An 18220-nucleotide genomic window follows, 5' to 3' on the forward strand; every position below is an offset into this window, starting at 1 on the left:
ATATTAACGCATATATGTGAATCTAGAAAAATGGTGGTGATGAACCTATTTGCAGGGCAGGAGTAGAGACACAGACATGTGGACACAGCAGGCGAAGCGGAGGGTGGGGTGAATTAAAAGAGTAGGATTGACATACATATACTGCTGCTGCTGCTGCTAAGTCGCGTCAGTCGTGTCCGACTCTGTGCGACCCCATAGACGGCAGCCCACCGGGCTCCCCCGTCCCTGGGATTCTCCAGGCAAGAACACTGGAGTGGGTTGCCATTTCCTTCTCCAATGCATGAAAGTGAAAAGCGAAAGTAAAGTCGCCTTCTCCGATACATATACTACCGTGTGTGAAATAGATAGCTGGTGGGGGCCTGCTGTTAGTACGGGGAGCTCAGCTCGGTGCCCTGAATGATTTCTTACTGCTGCTACCGACATTACAAATAATGAATCAAGCCTGACCCTTCAGTCCAGGAAAACACGTGGTGACAGGTCCTAGGAAGTGGCCAGTCTTCCCCTGTCGACGTCTTCTGCTGGCGTCCATTCCCCCTTCGGCAGTTAGAGTCTGGATTGTCCCTGAGTCTCAAAGCCCTCCTCACTCTGGCATGTGTGTGTGTGTGTGTGTGTGTGTGTGTGTGTGTGTGTTGGGGGGGGTTGGACAGGTAGCACAGGTGTTCACACGGTGCCCTAACCGAGCACCTTCCCCTCTATCTTCGCACACCTGGAAGTAGGCTGCCCCTCGGGCAGGTCACTGGGTCTGCCCAGGGCACACCCTCAGGTCCCGCTGTTAAGAGCCCGCTAGCGTTCAGAACCCGGGGTGGGGGACATCCCCCAGCCAACCACAGACCAGCATCTTCCTTGTTCCCCACAGTGACAGCTCCAGTGAGCCAGGCGCTTCTTGGAGGGTGCAGCCAGCTGAGGTCTGATTTACACTTTCTTGCTAATATTTGTCTCGGGAAGGAAAAGGCATCTGGATTTTTCAAGGGCGTCTTGTTTTTTTGTTTTTTGTTTTTTTTTCTGGACCTCATGTTAAGGAAAGAAGTGGAAACCGCGGATGAAACCATCAGCATAGAGATTTGGCTGGGAGCCAGGCTGGTGGCTTTAAGGGACTCTGGGGATTTTTTGCTTTCTCATCACTGCCACCACCAGGCACTGCAGAAAAAGCACATAATCTAATTAAAATCAGTTTAGTCTTGAGATAAGCCCCTGTCTCCTCCCTGTCTCCCCATATTGCCCTTCCGAGCCCCTTCAGAGGAGAAATTCTACTGTCAGCTCTCTGACACCATCCACCCCGCCCTCTCCCCCACACCAGCGGCTTAGCAGGAGGACAGGATCCCTAGCCAGGGACCTCTCTCACTGGACTCCTCACAGGTGGCCCAGGAGCAAGCAGACAGGGAGTCCTGGTGTCAACAGCGTTTGTTTTCCCTGGAGGAGAGGGAGGGGCAGGCAGGGGTTAGACGACCATGTTGTGGTGGATCTCACTGAAAACCACTGAGGCAGCGTTTCCAAGAAGAGACCAAGGCTTGATTTGCAAAAACAACGAGCAGCTTGAGCCTCTTTTTTTTTAGGGAAAATGACTATAAATATACAGCATGTGCCAGATGCAAAGGAGCCCAACTGCAGGGCACTTCCTGCCCTGCTCCCCTCTCCAGGGTAACATCTTTATACAGGGAACAGACCTCCCCAGATCCTAGTCTTGTTTACCTGGCAGCTGGACCGAGCCCTGGACCAGGGTCTAAGCGCTGACCTAGAAATTCTTGGAGAATGGAGACCAAAGTATAAAATGCTCTGTGATCGTCAGAGGGAGGGGAGGGAAATGGAGAGAGAGTGTGTATGTGGTTGTCACATCTAGAGAAACAGCTCTGCTTAACATGTTTATTCTCCACCTCATAAGCAACATTCCTGGCTGACATGTCACAAGGAAAACTTTGTCATTTTCCAAATAGATGAGTCCCTGGTCTATCTAACGTGACTTCTGAGATTAGTGGGACAGAGGTCCAGGTTTCTCTCAGAACACATGAAAACTAGCCCTTGCCCTCATCCATCCCCCAGTCCACATGCACGCATGCACACCCACACACACTCACTCACTCACTCAGCCTTTCCAACTTAGCATATTAAAAGCCTGTAAAAAGCTTCTAAAATTGGGCCTTCCCGAGTCGCGCCTGCCTTTGTTCTCTGTGCCTTTGTTCCTTTGCCAGCTCATGAGCTCAGGGGGCTGCCTGGCAGCCTGCAGAACCCAGGACCTTGGGTCCATGGCTGGCTGGTTGTGCCCGAGGGAGCAGAAAGGCTCCAGTTTATCTCTCACATTCGGGAGCCGTCAGCCAAGCGATTGTGGGCACTGCAGACCCAGAACATCGCGGTGACTCCCGTGGAGTCTTTCCCGTGGAGTCCACATGGCTCCAGTGCCTGCAGGAGGTGAACCCTCCTGAGGCCAGCCCTCCCCCCACAGCAGGGTTCTGCTGAGTCCCGGGCGGCCTCCTTCTCAGGTATAATCAGGGGTCCAAGTTGCAACCCGCACTTGGGCCGTGTCCACCCTGTGCTTTGCAAAGCTGGTTAGAACTTGCTAAGGTTTTTTTTTTTGAAAAAATAGGCATTACCTGGTTGTTGTCTAGCAGCTCACAAAACATAGGTGTGGAGGATCCTGCCCTGGACTGCACCCTTGCTGGGGGGAGGTATGAAAAGCAGGTGAAGCTCCCAAACCATCTCACCTGTTTAAAGCACCCCTCACATCCTCCTCTCCAGCCCAGACACCCAGACAAGGCAGCATGCCATCTGCCAAGGAGGCCTGGCTTCCAGTTGCTGTTTTCCCTTGTGAACAACTTAGACTTACAGCAGGTTCAAAGGTGTCCCGTTAGATCATCATTTTGCAGTTAAGTTGCTCATAAAACTCTAATGGGAATAGACTTACGAAATGTAAAAGCAACAGCCCCCAGCACAGAAAATGAGGAATCCGCACCACTCAGCCACACTCAGCCAATCCAGTTTAAAAAGAAGGCTGTTCTTCCTAAATGGGAAAAGAATGAAAAAGAATAGATATATTCTTTTTCACACATACGTGTATAACTGAATCACTTGGCTACACACCTAAAACTAACACAACATTGTTAATCAACTATGTGCCAATATAAAATAAAATAGATAACCAGCAAGGACCCACTGTATAGCACATGGAACTCTGCTCAATATTCTGTAATAAGCTAAATGGGAAAAGAATTTGAAAAACAAAACTGAATCACTTTGCTTGTATACCTGAAATTAACACAACATTGTTAATCAGCTAAACTCCAATATAAAATAAATTTTTAAAAAGACAGTTGTTCTTTTCCACTTTGTTTCAAAGCCCTCGCATCTTCCTTTGCCCTCCTCATGTACATTATTTATTATCACACGTATGTGTGTCTTACAGCAGTGGTCCCCAATCTTTTTGGCACCAGGGACCAGTTTCATGGAAGACAAGTTTTCCACGGACTAGGGTGGGAGATGGTTTCGGGATGGTTCAAGTGCACTGCATTTCCTGTGCACTTTATTTCTATTATTATGGCACCAGTTACACCTCAGGTCATCCAGCATTAGTTCTTGGAGGTTGGGGGACCCCTGTCTTAAAAGACGGAAGAGTGAAAGAGGTAATAGTGATGAAGATGTGAAGTCAGAGCTGGATTTCTGGCTCTGAATTGTTTCTTGTTTCCTGTACATAATTGGGGAAAATAATGAATTATTATCCACTACCTAATGGATTGTTGTGACCACTAAGGGGGAGCAAATAAGGCACTTAGCAATGGGTAAATGCTCAGTATATTTTAGTCATTAGTATCATTGTGTGTGTGCTTAATGTAATCAAAATTAAATTAAATAAAGCTTTTTGCAATCATAAGACCTACCCTGATATGAATACATACATTGACTATTTAACTTGAGGTATAAAATTATCAAGTTGATAAAAAAATAAAGTGGGAAAAATATATCAAGTTGAGAGACGTCCCTGGTAGTCCAGTGGTTAAGACTCTGAGCTCCCAATGCAGGGGCACGAGTTCAGTTCCTGGTTGGGGAACTAAGACCCCACCTGCTGCAGGGCATGGCCTAAAATTTAAAAACTAAGTTAAGGGTGTCTTACCCAGGTTCATTCCCTGGGTCAGAAAGATCCCCTGGAGGAGGAAATGGTAACCCACTCTAGGATTCTTGCCCGGAAAATCCCATGGACAGAGGAGCCTGGTGGTCACAGAGTCAGACACCCGACTGAGCAACTAACACACACTCCTAACCAAAAACAGAGTAGTTGATTCATGTTCTTTGAGTAAAAATGGAAATGAAGTCCTTCAATGATGAGAAGATGAAACACCTTCCCTCCGCAGTCAGGCTGAACAAGTCTGGGACGTGAATTCAGTTTTATTACATTTTTATCTTCTTACCTTTGTACTTGCTTCATGTTGTTGCTTCACTGATGTTAGGATGATTTTCAAGGGCAAATGATGATGCCAAAATGATGCAAATGAAAATCTGGATTCATGACAAATGATGTCAGAACCTGAGAATGTGGATGCAAATTGTAGTTAGGCTAGAAGAAAGTTATATGCCAGAAAGCATATTAAGCTAACACAACACTTGAGATTTTTCGGGAAAAAGAAAAGAAAAAAGGCTGAGTCGTGTGGCATATAATCATGTCCCAGCCCTCTTTATGCTGGACCCTTTTTAGCCAAATTGATCGTAAAAGCTAATTAAAGTCAAATGTGTTTTTTATGTGTCTACACTGTGCTGAGTGAAGCAGACAGTCTGCAGGACCCAGAAGGGACCCTGACCTTCCTCTGACCCTCTTTGTGAGGCTGGGAGAATCCTCTAACCTTCATGCATGTCCTGGAGACTCTGAGCGAAGGTTACAGGCTCTAGGGGTTAGAAAAGTTCTTTTAGTAGTGGAAGATTGTTATTGTTTAGACGCTAGTTGGTATCCAACTCTTTGCAACTCCATGGACCATAGCCTGTCATGCTCCTCTATCCATGGAATTCTCTAGGCAAGAATACTGGAGTGGGTTGCCATTTCCTTCTCCTGGGTATCTTCCCAACTAAAAGATGGAACCCACCCCATCCTTCCCCTTCATCGAGTGGAAAATTGAGGCTCTCAGAGCTCAAGTGACACAAGGAAGAGCAGCCAAGGATGCCCATTCTGTTGTGGAATTAGCTGCCACCTCCTTCCCAAGCTGGCCCTTCCCTGTCCCCCAGCAGTTAAATCTTAACTGCCTGGGCCCTGCCTGTGGGGCAGGAGCCAAGGGGACAGCCTACAAGGAAGCCAAGTGACCTCTCTGGGCCGACTCACCTCCAGGTAACTCTTGTGCCCTGGCTTTGTTTCTGTTGATTTGACACCTTTTTTGTTGTTGTTCAGTCGCTCAGTCGTATCCAACTGTTTGCATCCCCATGGACTGTAGCATGCCAGGCTTCCTTGTCCTTCAGTATCTCCCGGAGTTTGCTCAAATTCATGTCCATTGAGTCGGTGATGCTATCTAACCATCTCATCCTCTGTCGCCCCCTTCTGCTGCTGGTGAGTCGGCTCTTCGCATCAGGTGGCCAAAGTATTGAAGCTTCAGTTTCAGTATCAGTCCTTCCAATGAATATTCAGGGTTGATTTCCTTTAGGATTGACTGGTTTGATCTCCTTGCTGTCCAAGGGACTCTCAAGAGTCTTCTCCAGCACCACAGTTTGAAAGCATCAGTTCTTCAGCTCTCAGCCTTCTTTATGGTCCAGCTCTCACATCTGTACATGACTGCTCGAGAATGGACTGACCCAAACCTAAGGTCAAGGGAGAGCTCCTGGGACTTTAGAGAGGCTTGGAAGGGATGAGGACCTTCCTACGTGAAATGAAAGCCATTTTCCTCCACTTCCTTCTAACTACCACCATCCCAGGCCATCCCTGCCTTGAAGACCATGCACTTTCGTCCAGAAGCAGAAGCAGAGTGTTGGTCTGCTACCTCACACCACATGCACAGAACTGAATCTATTCCCCATGATGTGTAGAATCTTTTCTCTAACGAATCTTTTCTCCAATGTGACATGTGAACCCACGTGGTGTGGTGACATGGAATGGACCTTACATATTATTCCTTCTCAGTTTCCTTGTTCCGTGAAAGTGCCCTGCCCCATCCATTGACTCAGAGGATATTATCGTTTCTGAGTTGACCATTTTCAAAGCCCCAAATCAGAAAATAGAAGACTTCATCTGCATGATGATTTTTCTTTTCCCACTAGAGCAAGCTCTAACCATGAGGACATCATATTCTTGCTTCTGAAGGGAGTAAACTTTTAAAAATAAATACGTGGTTGTCACAGTTACACAAATGAATTAAAAAAAAAAAAAGCTTTAAGCAGGTGATAATCAGCGGTTGTGGAAAGGGTTTTGAAATCAAAGTTGTGTGTGTGTGTGTGTGTGTGTGTGCTGTGTGCTCAGTCATTTCCGATTCTTTGCAACCCTATGGACAGTATTCCCCCCACACAAATAACCTCACTGCAAAAGAACCTTTATGCCTGAGCTCAGAAATAGGGGTCTAACTAAAATTATTTCTCTCTTATCTGTTATGTCACAGAGGAGACATTGTTGCCTTTGAAAAGCCTACTAATTATAACAGCATTCTCCAAGAAGAAGGAGCAGTGAGTGTTGAATAAAATAGATTTGCTATGATAGACCCTGAAATATTCAGTAATTGTTTAAGTAGATGCAATTATTTTCCTGTGTATAACATTATTATGGGCAGCCCTTAGCCACTCACCCCCCTGATCCTCAAAGTGATGCTGGCTGATAATGAGGGAGCACCAGGTGAGGAGGAAGCTGGTGGCTGTCCTCAATGGGCACGGTGCCCCATGGGACACAGTGAGGGGGGCACTCTTAGCCCTCAGGGTAGGGCGGGCAGTTCAGATCTCTCTGTCCTCCCATGGTTTGTAGACAAGGACCTACTGCAAACCCACATGAACGAGCTACTAGGCAAGCTGAGCAGCTCAGAAGAGAACAACTCAGTGAGTAGCTGAGGAAGGGCTCAGAGTGCAGAAACTGAGAGAGCCAAGGAGGGCATACTGACCCTGAAGCCGTGCTGCCACAGCGCAGGCAGTTAGGTTTGATAGGATGAAGGGGATTCCCCTGGCCCAGCTGCAGTCCAGCAGGGCAGGCTGTGGGGCTCAACTTCCAACTTCCCAGGAATGCTCTCCCTACTCTATTAAAATGGAAATTATTCAAAAGACGTCAGAGAGATCCTGAAGAAATCATTTCAATACAGTCCTTCATGCAAATCAGGAGCAACCATGCCTCCCCTTGCTCCGGGGGTGGGAATAGGGCTGGGAGGTGAACAGCAGTGTGGCTGACACAAGGCAGGAACGTTGAATTCCCTTTTTGCCATACTGCCTTTTTCCATCCTTAATGAAAATGTTTTACATTCTGTAATCTGTTCTTCTAAAGGAAAGTCAGTGCCCCTCACTTTCCTTGTTCGTTCAGCCCTGAGATTTTATATATGACTGACCATTTCTGTAATCCAGGGACGGTGATCCAGACAGGAGATGGTTTTAGTTCAAGGGTGGACAACCATGTAGACAAGCATTGTAGAATGTGTTTATGGCATCAGATTTTTCATAGGTAGTCTTTTCATTGTTTGTTACTATACACCATTTGTGGGCTTCCCAGGTGGCACTAGTGAAGAACCCACCTGCCAGTGCAAGAGACAGACATGGGTTTGATCCCTGGGTCGGGAAGATCCACTGCAGGAGGTTGGGAAGATCCACTCCAGTATTCTTGCCTGGAGAATCCCATGGACAGAAAAGCCTGGTGGACTACAGTCCATAGGGTCTCAAAGAGTTGGAGACTACTGAAGCGACTTAGCATGCACACACACATACAGCATTTGTAATGCAAGGCCATTTTGAAATATTAAATATGTGAAATATTAAATCCTAATTGCTCCCTGATGACTAGAGAGTACAGTCTTATAGAGGAAGGTTAGTATCATTTGCAGTGAAACAAGAGGGAATAGTTGCTGGGATCAAGAAAGTGTCCAGGGGTGTGGATAAAAGATTAACCTATAGTAGCAATGAATAATTATTATCTGACTTAAAGAAATAATCCGTGTGAAAATGGTTTTAGGGTGACAATCATTCATCGATCAAGACAGAACCCGTTGGATCCCCTTTGTCTGAATTCAGGAGATGTCCATTCTGGGAGCAGGAACTGGCAAAGAAATATTCCTACCAAATGGTAGGCTTGGGACTTCCCTGGTGGTCTAGTGGTTGAGATTCTGTGCTTCCACTGCAGGGGACATGAATTTGATCCCTGGTTGGGAAGTTGTATGTACTACACAGTGTGGGGAAAAAAATTTTTTTTTAATGGTAAGTTTGTACACATCAGGGAGACTAATGCTCCGTGCCTTGCTGCCTAGGGCAGTAAATGGCTTCTTAGTCTGCCACTGATCACTGTTGTACAAGATGGAGTAAGATTTGTCTTCTGTCAGGCCCGTGAGGACCATCATTCCCTCCTGGGCTGGGTGGTAGTCAGGAAAATTCAGAGCTTCTTCTCACGCCATATAGAAATACTCCACCTAGGATCATGTCACATTCTAGAATGAGGGTCTCCATCACAGAGCAAGAAACAAGTCTGTGCATTTTCTAGCAACTGGGTCTGGGGGCATGTGGAAAGGGAAATTGGGCTTTAGAGGGAAAGGTGGCAAAAATCAGTGGTCTTTAGAGTGGGTGGTACAGACTCAGAAATAAATGAGTTATGGCATCAAAAATGAAGCAGCTTCAGTTTTAGTTGAAGTTATGAATTACTCCACATGAAATGAAAATGTCGCTCAGTCATGTCTGACTCTTGTGACCTCATGGACTGTACCCCACCAGGCTCCTCTGTCCATGGGATTCTCCAGGCAAGAATACTGGAGTGGGGTACCACTTCACGTAACTATCAGTAAAAACACATGGTCCCAGGAAGAGTTTGGCTGATGTCACAGCCAGATAGTATTATTGTAGGGCCTGCAATGCAGGAGACCTGGGTTCAATCCCTGGGTCAGGAAGATCCCCTGGAGAAGAGCATGGCAACCCACTCCAGTATTCTTGCCTGGAGAATCCCATGGACAGAAAAGCCTGGTGGCCTACAGTCCATGGGGTTGCAAAGAGTCGGAGACAGCTGAGCGACTGGCGCACAATAGGGCCTCGGCAAGGTCTGTAAGGAGCAGGTAATTCTAGAAATGGGCTGGAAGCTGAAACGACTCTCTGTATTCTCCTAGGTGGCCTTTCTTGCTGATGAATACTGCAACTGCTGTCAAGACATTTTGCAACATGTGAAGAACCAAGAACTCGAGAGGGTAGGGTTTTATCTACAAAATGCAAGCATTTATGACTTGTTCTTAACCTTTCAGCTTGAAAAGACCCCTCAAGGGATGTGGAGTAGGAATTCATCGCACTAAAGTGCTTAGAATGCAGCTGCTTTATAGTCAGTGAGCTCTTGAAGGTGATATTTTTATTCAGTTTAATCATCTGGAAATTTTCCAAGGTTCTCATATGGATAAATTTACACTTTAAATATAAACTCAGCTATTTTTAGATCCTAATTCCAGCTGATATGGAATAAAGTACTGATGGTTCAGTGGTGAAGAATCTGCCTGCCAATGCAGGAGACGCAGGAAACATGGGTTCTATTCCTGGGTTGGGAAGATCCCCTGGAAGAGGAAATGGCAACCCACTCCAGTATTTTTGCCTGGGAAATCCCATGGACAGAAGAGCCTGGTGGGCTACAGCCCATGGGTTCCGAAAGAGTTGGACACAATTTAGTGACTAAAGAACAACAACTTTATTTACCCTGGGATCCCCAGTGATGGTTTTCAGAGCTGTTATTGATACATGCTAATGCACAAGAAGCAGTTCGAAGCAGGGTGCTCTGACATGGAGATCATCAAGAGTGGATTGTATTCTAGAATTGGCTGTGAAAGGCATGAAGAAATCTTTTAACCATTCTGAATTCTGTCTTTTACCATATAAAATGAAAATCCAGAGAAGCAAGTGCACATTTAAATGAAAAGTCTTCTGAGGCTTCAGTGTTCTAAGCACTTCAGCTTTGGGAGATGATATTTACTCAGCATGAAGGCATTTCATGCTTTGTTGAAAACATTGTCATGAGGGAGGGACCAGGCTATCTTTAGAGTGACCCCTGGCCTATTAACACCATGTTATAAACACCCCCCAAGTTGAATATCCAATCCACTCCTTATCGATGATGCTTCATCAAGTACTAACTGAATTCTTACCCTGTGACCAGCACCGTTTCCAGAAGAAAGAAGGTATTCCCCTGGAGGCTTGAGAAGCTGATAGTCTAGTACTGAAAGGAACAGTGTAAGCCAATGAGTGTGATACAGTATAGAAAGTTCTAGAACACAGTGTGATCAGACTGTTCTGGGCTCCAAGGGAAGAAAAACAGAGATGCCCGGAGAAGTTTCCCCGGAAGAGGCCATGTTGCTGGCGAGTCTCATGGAAAAGCAGAAGTCCAACAGACGCTAAATGGGGGAGAAAAGGGATTCTGGGAGGAATGCCTGGTGCAGGTAGAGGCAGAGGGTGGTCACAGGCATCACAGGACAGGAAGGTTGCTATGACCGGATTTATTATCTCACCGGCCCCTTGGGAAACTCTGACTTATTGAGAAGACGGTGGGTTGGCAGTGACATCAGATGCCATATTACGGGAGCAGAGAGTGGCGAGAAGGCTTTGCCACAGTCAAGGTGACAAGGAAGAAGGGCTGGGTCGGGAACAGTGACAATGACACCAGGGAGAAAGAGGGACAAATCAGAGAAATATTTCTGTAGCAGGTGGATCAAGATGGATGAGTCGGAACGTGGGAGGTGGGGGGTGGGGGGTGGGCTGAGACAGTGCTGTCTCATCCAGACCCATGAGCCCCAGAAGCCTCCAACCTGGGAGTCAAAGGATTACTACACCCTGCTCAGCCCATTCTTGTCTTTCTCATTAAATACCTGAGTTTCTTTGGAGATGTCTTCTCTAGAAGAGATTTTCAAATCAGATACTCCGGGGTCAGCCCTCACAGCCTACACAGAAGAAACAGCTTAAGAGTCTGGGGTTCTTGGAGGACCCGGGGTCACTACTGTGTTGCCTCAGGATATCTGAGCTGCAGAAATCTCAGAAGGCTAGTCTTCATGAGCTGGCAACTCAGATGGGCCACCAGGTCCACATGGGAGGAAATAAAGAAAGGGCCCTGCCATTCTGTTCCTCAACAGAAGTCTTTAAAGAAGGCTCCTTAGGCTCAGGGAAGAATGGATACATGTATACGTGGCTGAGTCCCTTTGCTGTCCATCTGAAACTATCACAGCATTGTTAATTGGCTAGACTCCAATACAAAATAAAAAGTTAAAAAGATGCAGCTGGCTTTCAGGAGGTACACTCAGAATAAAGTGGCAAATACACTATTTATGGAGTTATAGGCTCTTTTACCAAGGTTTATAGCATTAACCCAGATCATGATAAAATGCTAATTCACTTTAAAATGAACGAATATTTTGCTAATAATAATAAAAAAAGAAGTACCCTTTGTAGAATCACACTGGCTCCCTTTAGCCAGCAACATCCTTAGTCAAAGCTATGGTTTTCCAGTAGTCTAGTATGGATGTGAGAGCTGGACTATAAAGAAAGCTGAGTGCCAAAAAATTGATGCTTTTGAACTGTGGTGTTGGAGAAGACTCTTGAGAGTCCCTTGGACTGCAAGGAGATCAAACCAATCAATCCTGGAATTCACTGGAAGGACTGATGCTGAAGCTGAAACTCCAATACTTTGGCCACCTGATGTGAAGAACTGACTCATTGGAAAAGACCCTGATGCTGGGAAAGATTGAAGGCAGGAGGAGAAGGGGACGGCAGAGGATGAAATGGTTGGATGGCATCACCAACTAGATGGATATGAGTTTGAGTAAGCTCCGAGAGTTGGTGATGGACAGGGAAGCCTGGCGTGTGCAGTCCACAAAGAGTTGGACACGACTGAGTGACTGAACTGAACTGAACTGTCTTAGGTGAATTCCAACATGATGTCAAGGAGGAGGCAATATATCTTTGGTTATGTATGGTTACATGTCTTTCTGAGCTGAAAATAATTGAAGGGGTCAATCAGTCACTGAAAATGTATTCTGAACTCTGGTTTGTACCCCCAGGGCCCGATCTTTGTCGTACTGTAATCGGTAGAGCCCCCTTGTTATCATAATAAGCCTTCCTTCTAGAAAACTGCCTCAGGACCAGTCTTCCACCCAACCAGCAGGTGCTCTCTGATGGACGTAAAATCACTTCTAAAATACAGCTTGGGAGACTTCCTTGGTGCTCCAGTGGCTAACACTCTGTGCTCCCGAGGCCGGGGACCTGGGTTCCATCCCTGGTCAGGGAACTAGATCCCACAAGGCACAACTAAGAGTTCACACGAAAGCGGAAGTGTTAGTCACTCAGTCGTGTCTGACTCTTTGTGACCCCATGGACTATAGCCCGCCAGGCTTCTCTGTCTGTGGGATTCTCCAGGCAAGAACACTGGAGTGGGTTGCCATTCCCTTCTTCAGGGGATCTTCCCGACCCAGGGATCAAACTTGGGTCTCCTGCATTGTAGGCAGATTCTCTAACATCTGAGCCACCAGAAAGCCCTAAGAGTTTGCATGTTGCAGCTAAAAGATCCTGTGTGCCACAACTGAGACCTGGAGCAGGTCTTAATTATATTATAAATAAATTTATTATTTATTAATAAATAAATATTATTTATAACACATTTATTTATTAATAGATAATGATATTTATTTACTTAGATAAACATTTTTAAAAATAAAATATGATACATTAAATACAGCTTGGAAAAGCTGACAGGCAAAGCTTTATATGGGTTGGAATGAAATTGATCCAGTTACCATTCAGGGTTGACGAACTGCCTGTGGAGGACTGGCCTCACCAGGCACAAAAGCAGGGTTCAGAGCTATGTTCTGTTCCTTACGTCAGGTGGAGGACTTGCTGATGTCCTTCTGGAAGTCTCTGCAGCAAGACACAGTGATGCTCCTGTCGCTGCCTGACGTGTGCCAGCTCCTTAAGTGCTACGACGTGCAGCTATACAAGGTAGGCGTTCCTTCCAGGTGCTGGCTTGTGTCCTGTCCTGAAATTGGTACCCAGTGCTGGGAGCTTCCCAGGTAGCACTGGTGGTAACAAACCCGCCTGCCAATGCGGGAGACACAGGAGAGGTGGGGTTGGTTCCTGGGTTCAGGAAGATCTCCTGGAGAAGGAAACAGCAACCCACTCCAATACTCTTGCCTGAAAAACTCCATGGACAGAGAAGCCTGGCGGGCTCCAGTCCATGGGGTTGCAGAAGAGTCAGACATGACTGAAGCAACTTAGCATGCACACACTGGGGTTAGAGCCACAGCCCTCACCCTCTGGGGTGTCCATGGGTCTCAGATCTTCTGAGGAATCAGCAGTGGGGCCAATGGACCAGGAGCCTTAGGTCTTTCCCTAAGACTCAGTTTTTCTTTCTGAATTCACTGAGAATCCGAGTGACCTCATGTAGAGAAAAAGCCAATGAGTGTGATACAGTATGGAAAGTTCTGGAACACAGTGTGATTGGACTGTTCTGGACGCCCAAAGGAAGAACAGAGATGCCTGGAGAGGGCTTCCCAGAGGAGGCCGTGTTGCTGGCAAGTCTCGCAGGAAAGGAGAAATTCTACAGACTCGAAATGGAGCAGAAAACACGTGGAAGAACACATGGATTCTGGGAGGAACACATGGTGCAGGCAGAGGCAGAGGGTGGTCACAGGCGTCACAGGACAGGAAGGTCACTGTGACCAGACTTACTGTCTCACTTGCCCTGTGGGAAACATGGACTTACTGAGAAGACAGTGGGTTGGCAGTGACATTGGATGCCATATTATTGGAGCAGAGGGTGGGGAGGAGGCTTTGCCACAGTCAAGGTGACAAGGGAGGAAGGTTGGGTTGAGAGATCCAATGGCCTCAGAGAGAAAGAGGGACAAGTTAGAAAGAGGGACACATGGTGACTGGTGGGTCCAGTGACTCACTCAATTCAGTGAACCCCGAATTGAGTCAGAGTCTTTACTCTGATATTTTAACAAAAGAGGACTTTTAAAAATAGGTAATTGGAGTCATTGCTTTGGATTGTACGCAACCTCTGGGGTTTGTAGGTTTGTTTTTTGAACTCTGTGTCTAGAATGATTAATTGTCGTTTAGGGGTCAATTAAATATAATTTCTGGAGTGAAAATGTTCTTTCCTTAAGCTTGTCATGAACTTTTACCTTTTATTTTATATTTGTTTTTAGGAAAAAAAAATCTAGGGCTTCTAAATTTTTAACACAAAGGTTGAAAATTTGAGGCTGGGTTCAGCTCTTAAATATTTCGGTTTGACCTCAAAACCAAAACCAGTCTCGGCCAACATTCATGTTGTGTAAATTTGTGAATCAGTCCTCAATATTTTGAAAGCTTTAAAAGAGTTGTGATTCCAGCCTCTCCAGCCTGATGTCCTGCCCAGTGGGCAGCAGCTAAGGCTACGTGGTGGCTGCATCCCTAGCTGGTTGGGGGCCCCTCTCTCGGTCTGTGGCTCATGTGACCCTTGGCCTCTTGTAACCAGAGGCTGCCCGCACTGGCTGGCGGCCATGTGTCTTGTCACTTCTGTTGTAGGGAATTGAGGACGTTCTCCTCCATGACTTTTTGGAAGATGTTTCTATTCAGTATTTGAAATCTGTCCGGTTGTTCAGTAAGAAATTCAAGCTGTGGCTCCTCTCTGCTCTGGAGGGTTTTCCAGCCCTCTTACAGATCTCCAAACTCAAAGGTGGGTTTCCATGGAGAACGTGGATTCTGTGAATGCAAGTGCAGCATCTAACTTTGCACGTGGGGGTAGGTCATCTCCCCTTTACTGCAGCCTGAGGCATATAGGATCTTAGTTCCCCAGCCAGGAATCAAACCCACACCACCTGCAATGGAAGCATGAAGTCTTAACCACTGGACTGCCAGGGAAGTCCCCCTCTCCCCTCTGGTGTCACTTTGCCCTCATGCACTGAACTGCAGTCCACAAGTCCTGGGCACTTCGGCTTTCTCAGCTTTTCCTTTAATGCCCATAAGGGAGGTGTGTGTTGATCCATCCACACCCTCTTGCCGATTCTCCAAGCAGGGCCAAGGGAGTGGGGAGGTAGAAAAGGGCAAGGGGGAGGCCAGCCATGCCTCCTGCCCTCTCCAACCAACTCTAGGCGGCAGCCACCATCCTTGGCTCACTGCCCACCCAAGCAGGGCCAACGAGGGTCCTGGCCTAGCATACCCCCACCTCTCTGTGCTCTGCTCCGGCCCCATGAGGCTCCAAGAGTATCGCTCACTCCTTAGAAATTTCTCCCAAGGCCCAGCTCGCCCACACTGTAGGCCTCCGGACGTTCACACCCAAGTGGAGTGTGAACACAGGAGGCTATTGGTCTGCTTGAGCCTGCAGTGGCCACTCCAGGCCTTCCTCAAGCTGACCACTGGTGTCCCTCTGACGCCGTGGCCTCATAAACTCCAGCACACGCCCGCTGGGCAGACAGTGTCTTTTATGGTCTTGGAAATACCCTTGTCTCTCCCTCCTGCCTTTGTGAGGTTCTCCATCATCGCCTCTAGCTCTCCCCGCCCAGCCCCACCCTTCCTGGGCAGCTCAGGCCTCTCCCGGCGCCCGGCGCTCCCCATGTATTCCCCTCCACCCTGCAAGTCCGCCTTCCTGGCACCCTGTGTGTACCATCTCCCCCGAGGGCCCACAGAACGGGCCATGCCTTATCTTCTCCCCCTGGGACCCCCAGCACCCCTGGCTGTGTTGATCCCTGTTTGATCCATTTGGAAACTCACAGACCCAGGTTGTGTGATCACCATGTCCTCATTGTGTGGGTGGGCCACTCTCCTTCACTGCTTGACCTCTGACCCATCCCTGCCCACCTGCCCCCAGGGACCTCCAGCACCCACTGGTGCTCCCCAGAGACTCCTGACTGGTTGTGCCCAAGAAGCCCTTGTTCCTGCTGCTGTTTGTACCCCATCGGCCTACCCCAACCCCTTGCCTGGCCAACTCTTACTTACATGTTAAGACCCAGACTGAAGATCCACTTCCAGGTGGAGCTGCTCTCGACACTTTCTACCCCAAGAAGTTTATGTTGCCGGGAGCACTTACCCTGCTGGTGGGAGACTGTGCATTGGTGATCCATCCTTAGCCAGGAGCCCCTGGAGAGTGAAGGTCCCTCTCCTTCCTCCAGCCGTGAAAGCGCTGGAGGGAGTATCCCTGTGAAGGAACGCATGAATAAAATGAATGAATGAGTCCATCCAGGAGGGCGACCGCTCTCTCATTTTTGCATTTCTGGTCATTTCCCAAGGAGAGCATGCAAAGATGTGGAAGTTGGAGGAACTCAGAGTTCCTGGGCAAAATGCTCAACCCCACAGAGCCCACGAAGCAGGTGCTGCTGACACCACTTTCCCAGCATTAGGTGGAGAGGGGTTAGTCACCTTGCCCCCAGAGGAGCTCAGAGCCATGCGGGAAAGGGCAAGGGAGGCAAGGGTGCTAGGGGCCTGGCTGTGTGGGGCAGACTGTAGGCATCACCTGTGTGTGCCTCCTCTCCCTGCCTGCTCCCTTCCCCCGCCCCCAGTCATTCATGTGAACTAGACGTTACAGTATCAGTAATGGCCATGTGTATTGTTCTTGACAGAAGTTACTGTGTTTGTCAAAAGGCTAAGAAGAAAGACATACCTTTCCAACATGGCGAAGGTAGGTTTCCTGAGTGTCCCCCAGAGCAGACAGCAGGCCCTGTGCTGGCCCTCCCTGTCTGGAGCAGCCACCTCAGGCTCCAGAGCCAGCCCTGCTCAGAGCCAGACCTTCAGTGCTGCCCAGGGGGGTTTACTTAACACCCAAGGGCCCGTTTCATCTCCATAAAACTGAAGTGACTGTAGCGCCTGCTCCTGGGGCTGGGATAGGGGTGACCCACCGCCCATCCTACAGACCCTGAATGTGGAAGGGATTGGATTGTCCCCTTGGATGTGCATGTGCGTGCTCATTCGTGTCCGACTCTTTGTGATGGCATGGACTGTAGCCCGCCAGGCTCCTCTGTCCACAGGATCCTCCAGGCAAGAATACTGGAGTGGGTTTCCATTCGCTTCTCCGGGGAGCTTCCTATCCCAGGGATTGAACCCATATCTCCTGCGTCTCCTGCATCGGCATGCTGATTCTTTACCGCTGAGCCACCAGTGAAGCATCCCCTTTGACACTGGAGGCCAAATTCACTGCCCAGGGCTCCCAGAGGAAGAAAAGACACGGCTTCTGAGACCCCTCGGCCACCCTGTAGTGTCCGCCCACCTTTTGCTTTTCCAGAAACACACTTGCCTTGCAGATCCCAAGTCACCCACTGGTTCTCTCTCTGGAGCATTCAGGCTCCTTGCTGGGGACACAGAGGATAAGGGGCTGGGAAAGGGGGAGCCACAGGCTCTGAGACCCTGCACCCACCTGCCCCCAAGCAGAAGCATTCTAAATGCTGCATTTCAGAGAGGCAGTTCTAGAATGTGTGAAATTCAGACGTTTTCACTGTCAGCTGGGATTCCATTTTAATGGGCAATACCCCAAATCCAGTTTTCTTTCTCTTTGATAACTGCAAAATCATGGTAATTGGAAAGGGGGGCGTCAGGCCAAAGTAAGATGATGAGATTTCAGTAAGTGTTGTGTGTGCCCTTTGTCTTCAGACCATGAGGATGGTGCTGAGAAACAACAGGAGGGTCAGCGTCCTGAAGTCGGATCTATGCACCATCCTCCGTCAGAGCGTTTTGGATATTTCCCAGAAAGTCCTGCCCACTGACCTGAGCAGTGCTGATGTCCTGGAAGAGAACACAGAGATGAAATGTAATCCTCCTTCAGCCGCTGCTTTTTGCAGTGTTTGGTATATGATCAGGGCTGGCATGGCCATCCCCAATATATGAATCTGCTGAAATAACTTGGGGCTTCCCTGGTGGCTCAGTGGTAAAGAATCCGTCTGCCAATGCAGGAGACAAGGGTTCAATTCCTGGGTCAGGAATATCTCCTGGAGAAGGAAATGGCAACCCACTCCAGTATTCTTGGCTGGGAAATCCCATGGACAGAGGAGCCTGGTGGGCTTACAGTTCATGGGGTTGCAAAGAGTCGGACATGACCTAGCAGCTAAACAACAACAACAGTTCTTGATAAGTAGCCCCTCCCCTACCACTCGTCTGTCCCTTGAAGATC

At 48.0% G+C, this 18220-nt stretch overlaps 1 protein-coding gene and 1 long non-coding RNA gene across 7 annotated transcripts in view; one reads left to right on the top strand and one right to left on the bottom strand.

Annotated features, from left to right (window-relative positions):
* Positions 1-10351, bottom strand: part of LOC145547400 (uncharacterized) — a 108423-nt gene extending 98072 nt beyond the window's left edge. Inside the window, exons 1-5 of one of the 2 annotated variants that reach the window (XR_014083808.1) lie at positions 10248-10348; positions 4395-4510; positions 2897-2992; positions 2586-2650; positions 979-1773 (exon numbers count right to left, since the gene is read on the bottom strand). This is a non-coding gene — a long non-coding RNA (uncharacterized LOC145547400). Of the gene's footprint in view, positions 1-978; positions 1774-2585; positions 2651-2896; positions 2993-4394; positions 4511-10247 lie in introns of those variants that run through there. The other variant, XR_014083807.1, reaches the window with a different exon arrangement.
* Positions 1-18220, top strand: part of RFX8 (regulatory factor X8) — a 51641-nt gene that overhangs the window by 18279 nt on the left and 15142 nt on the right. For 4 of the 5 annotated variants that reach the window (XM_081596914.1, XM_081596917.1, XM_081596915.1 and 1 more), the window contains 7 exons: positions 6555-6618; positions 8096-8206; positions 9231-9308; positions 12970-13083; positions 14650-14800; positions 16680-16738; positions 17704-17860. In XM_081596914.1, the coding sequence (XP_081453040.1) occupies positions 6555-6618; positions 8096-8206; positions 9231-9308; positions 12970-13083; positions 14650-14800; positions 16680-16738; positions 17704-17860 (734 nt within the window). Of the gene's footprint in view, positions 1-6554; positions 6619-8095; positions 8207-9230; positions 9309-10415; positions 10716-12969; positions 13084-14649; positions 14801-16679; positions 16739-17703; positions 17861-18220 lie in introns of those variants that run through there. The other variant, XM_081596918.1, reaches the window with a different exon arrangement.

This window comes from Giraffa tippelskirchi, chromosome 4, assembly GCF_054371585.1.
Source record: "Giraffa tippelskirchi isolate mGirTip1 chromosome 4, T2T-mGirTip1v1.2.pri, whole genome shotgun sequence".
In the NCBI taxonomy this organism is placed as follows: Eukaryota; Metazoa; Chordata; class Mammalia; order Artiodactyla; family Giraffidae; genus Giraffa; species Giraffa tippelskirchi.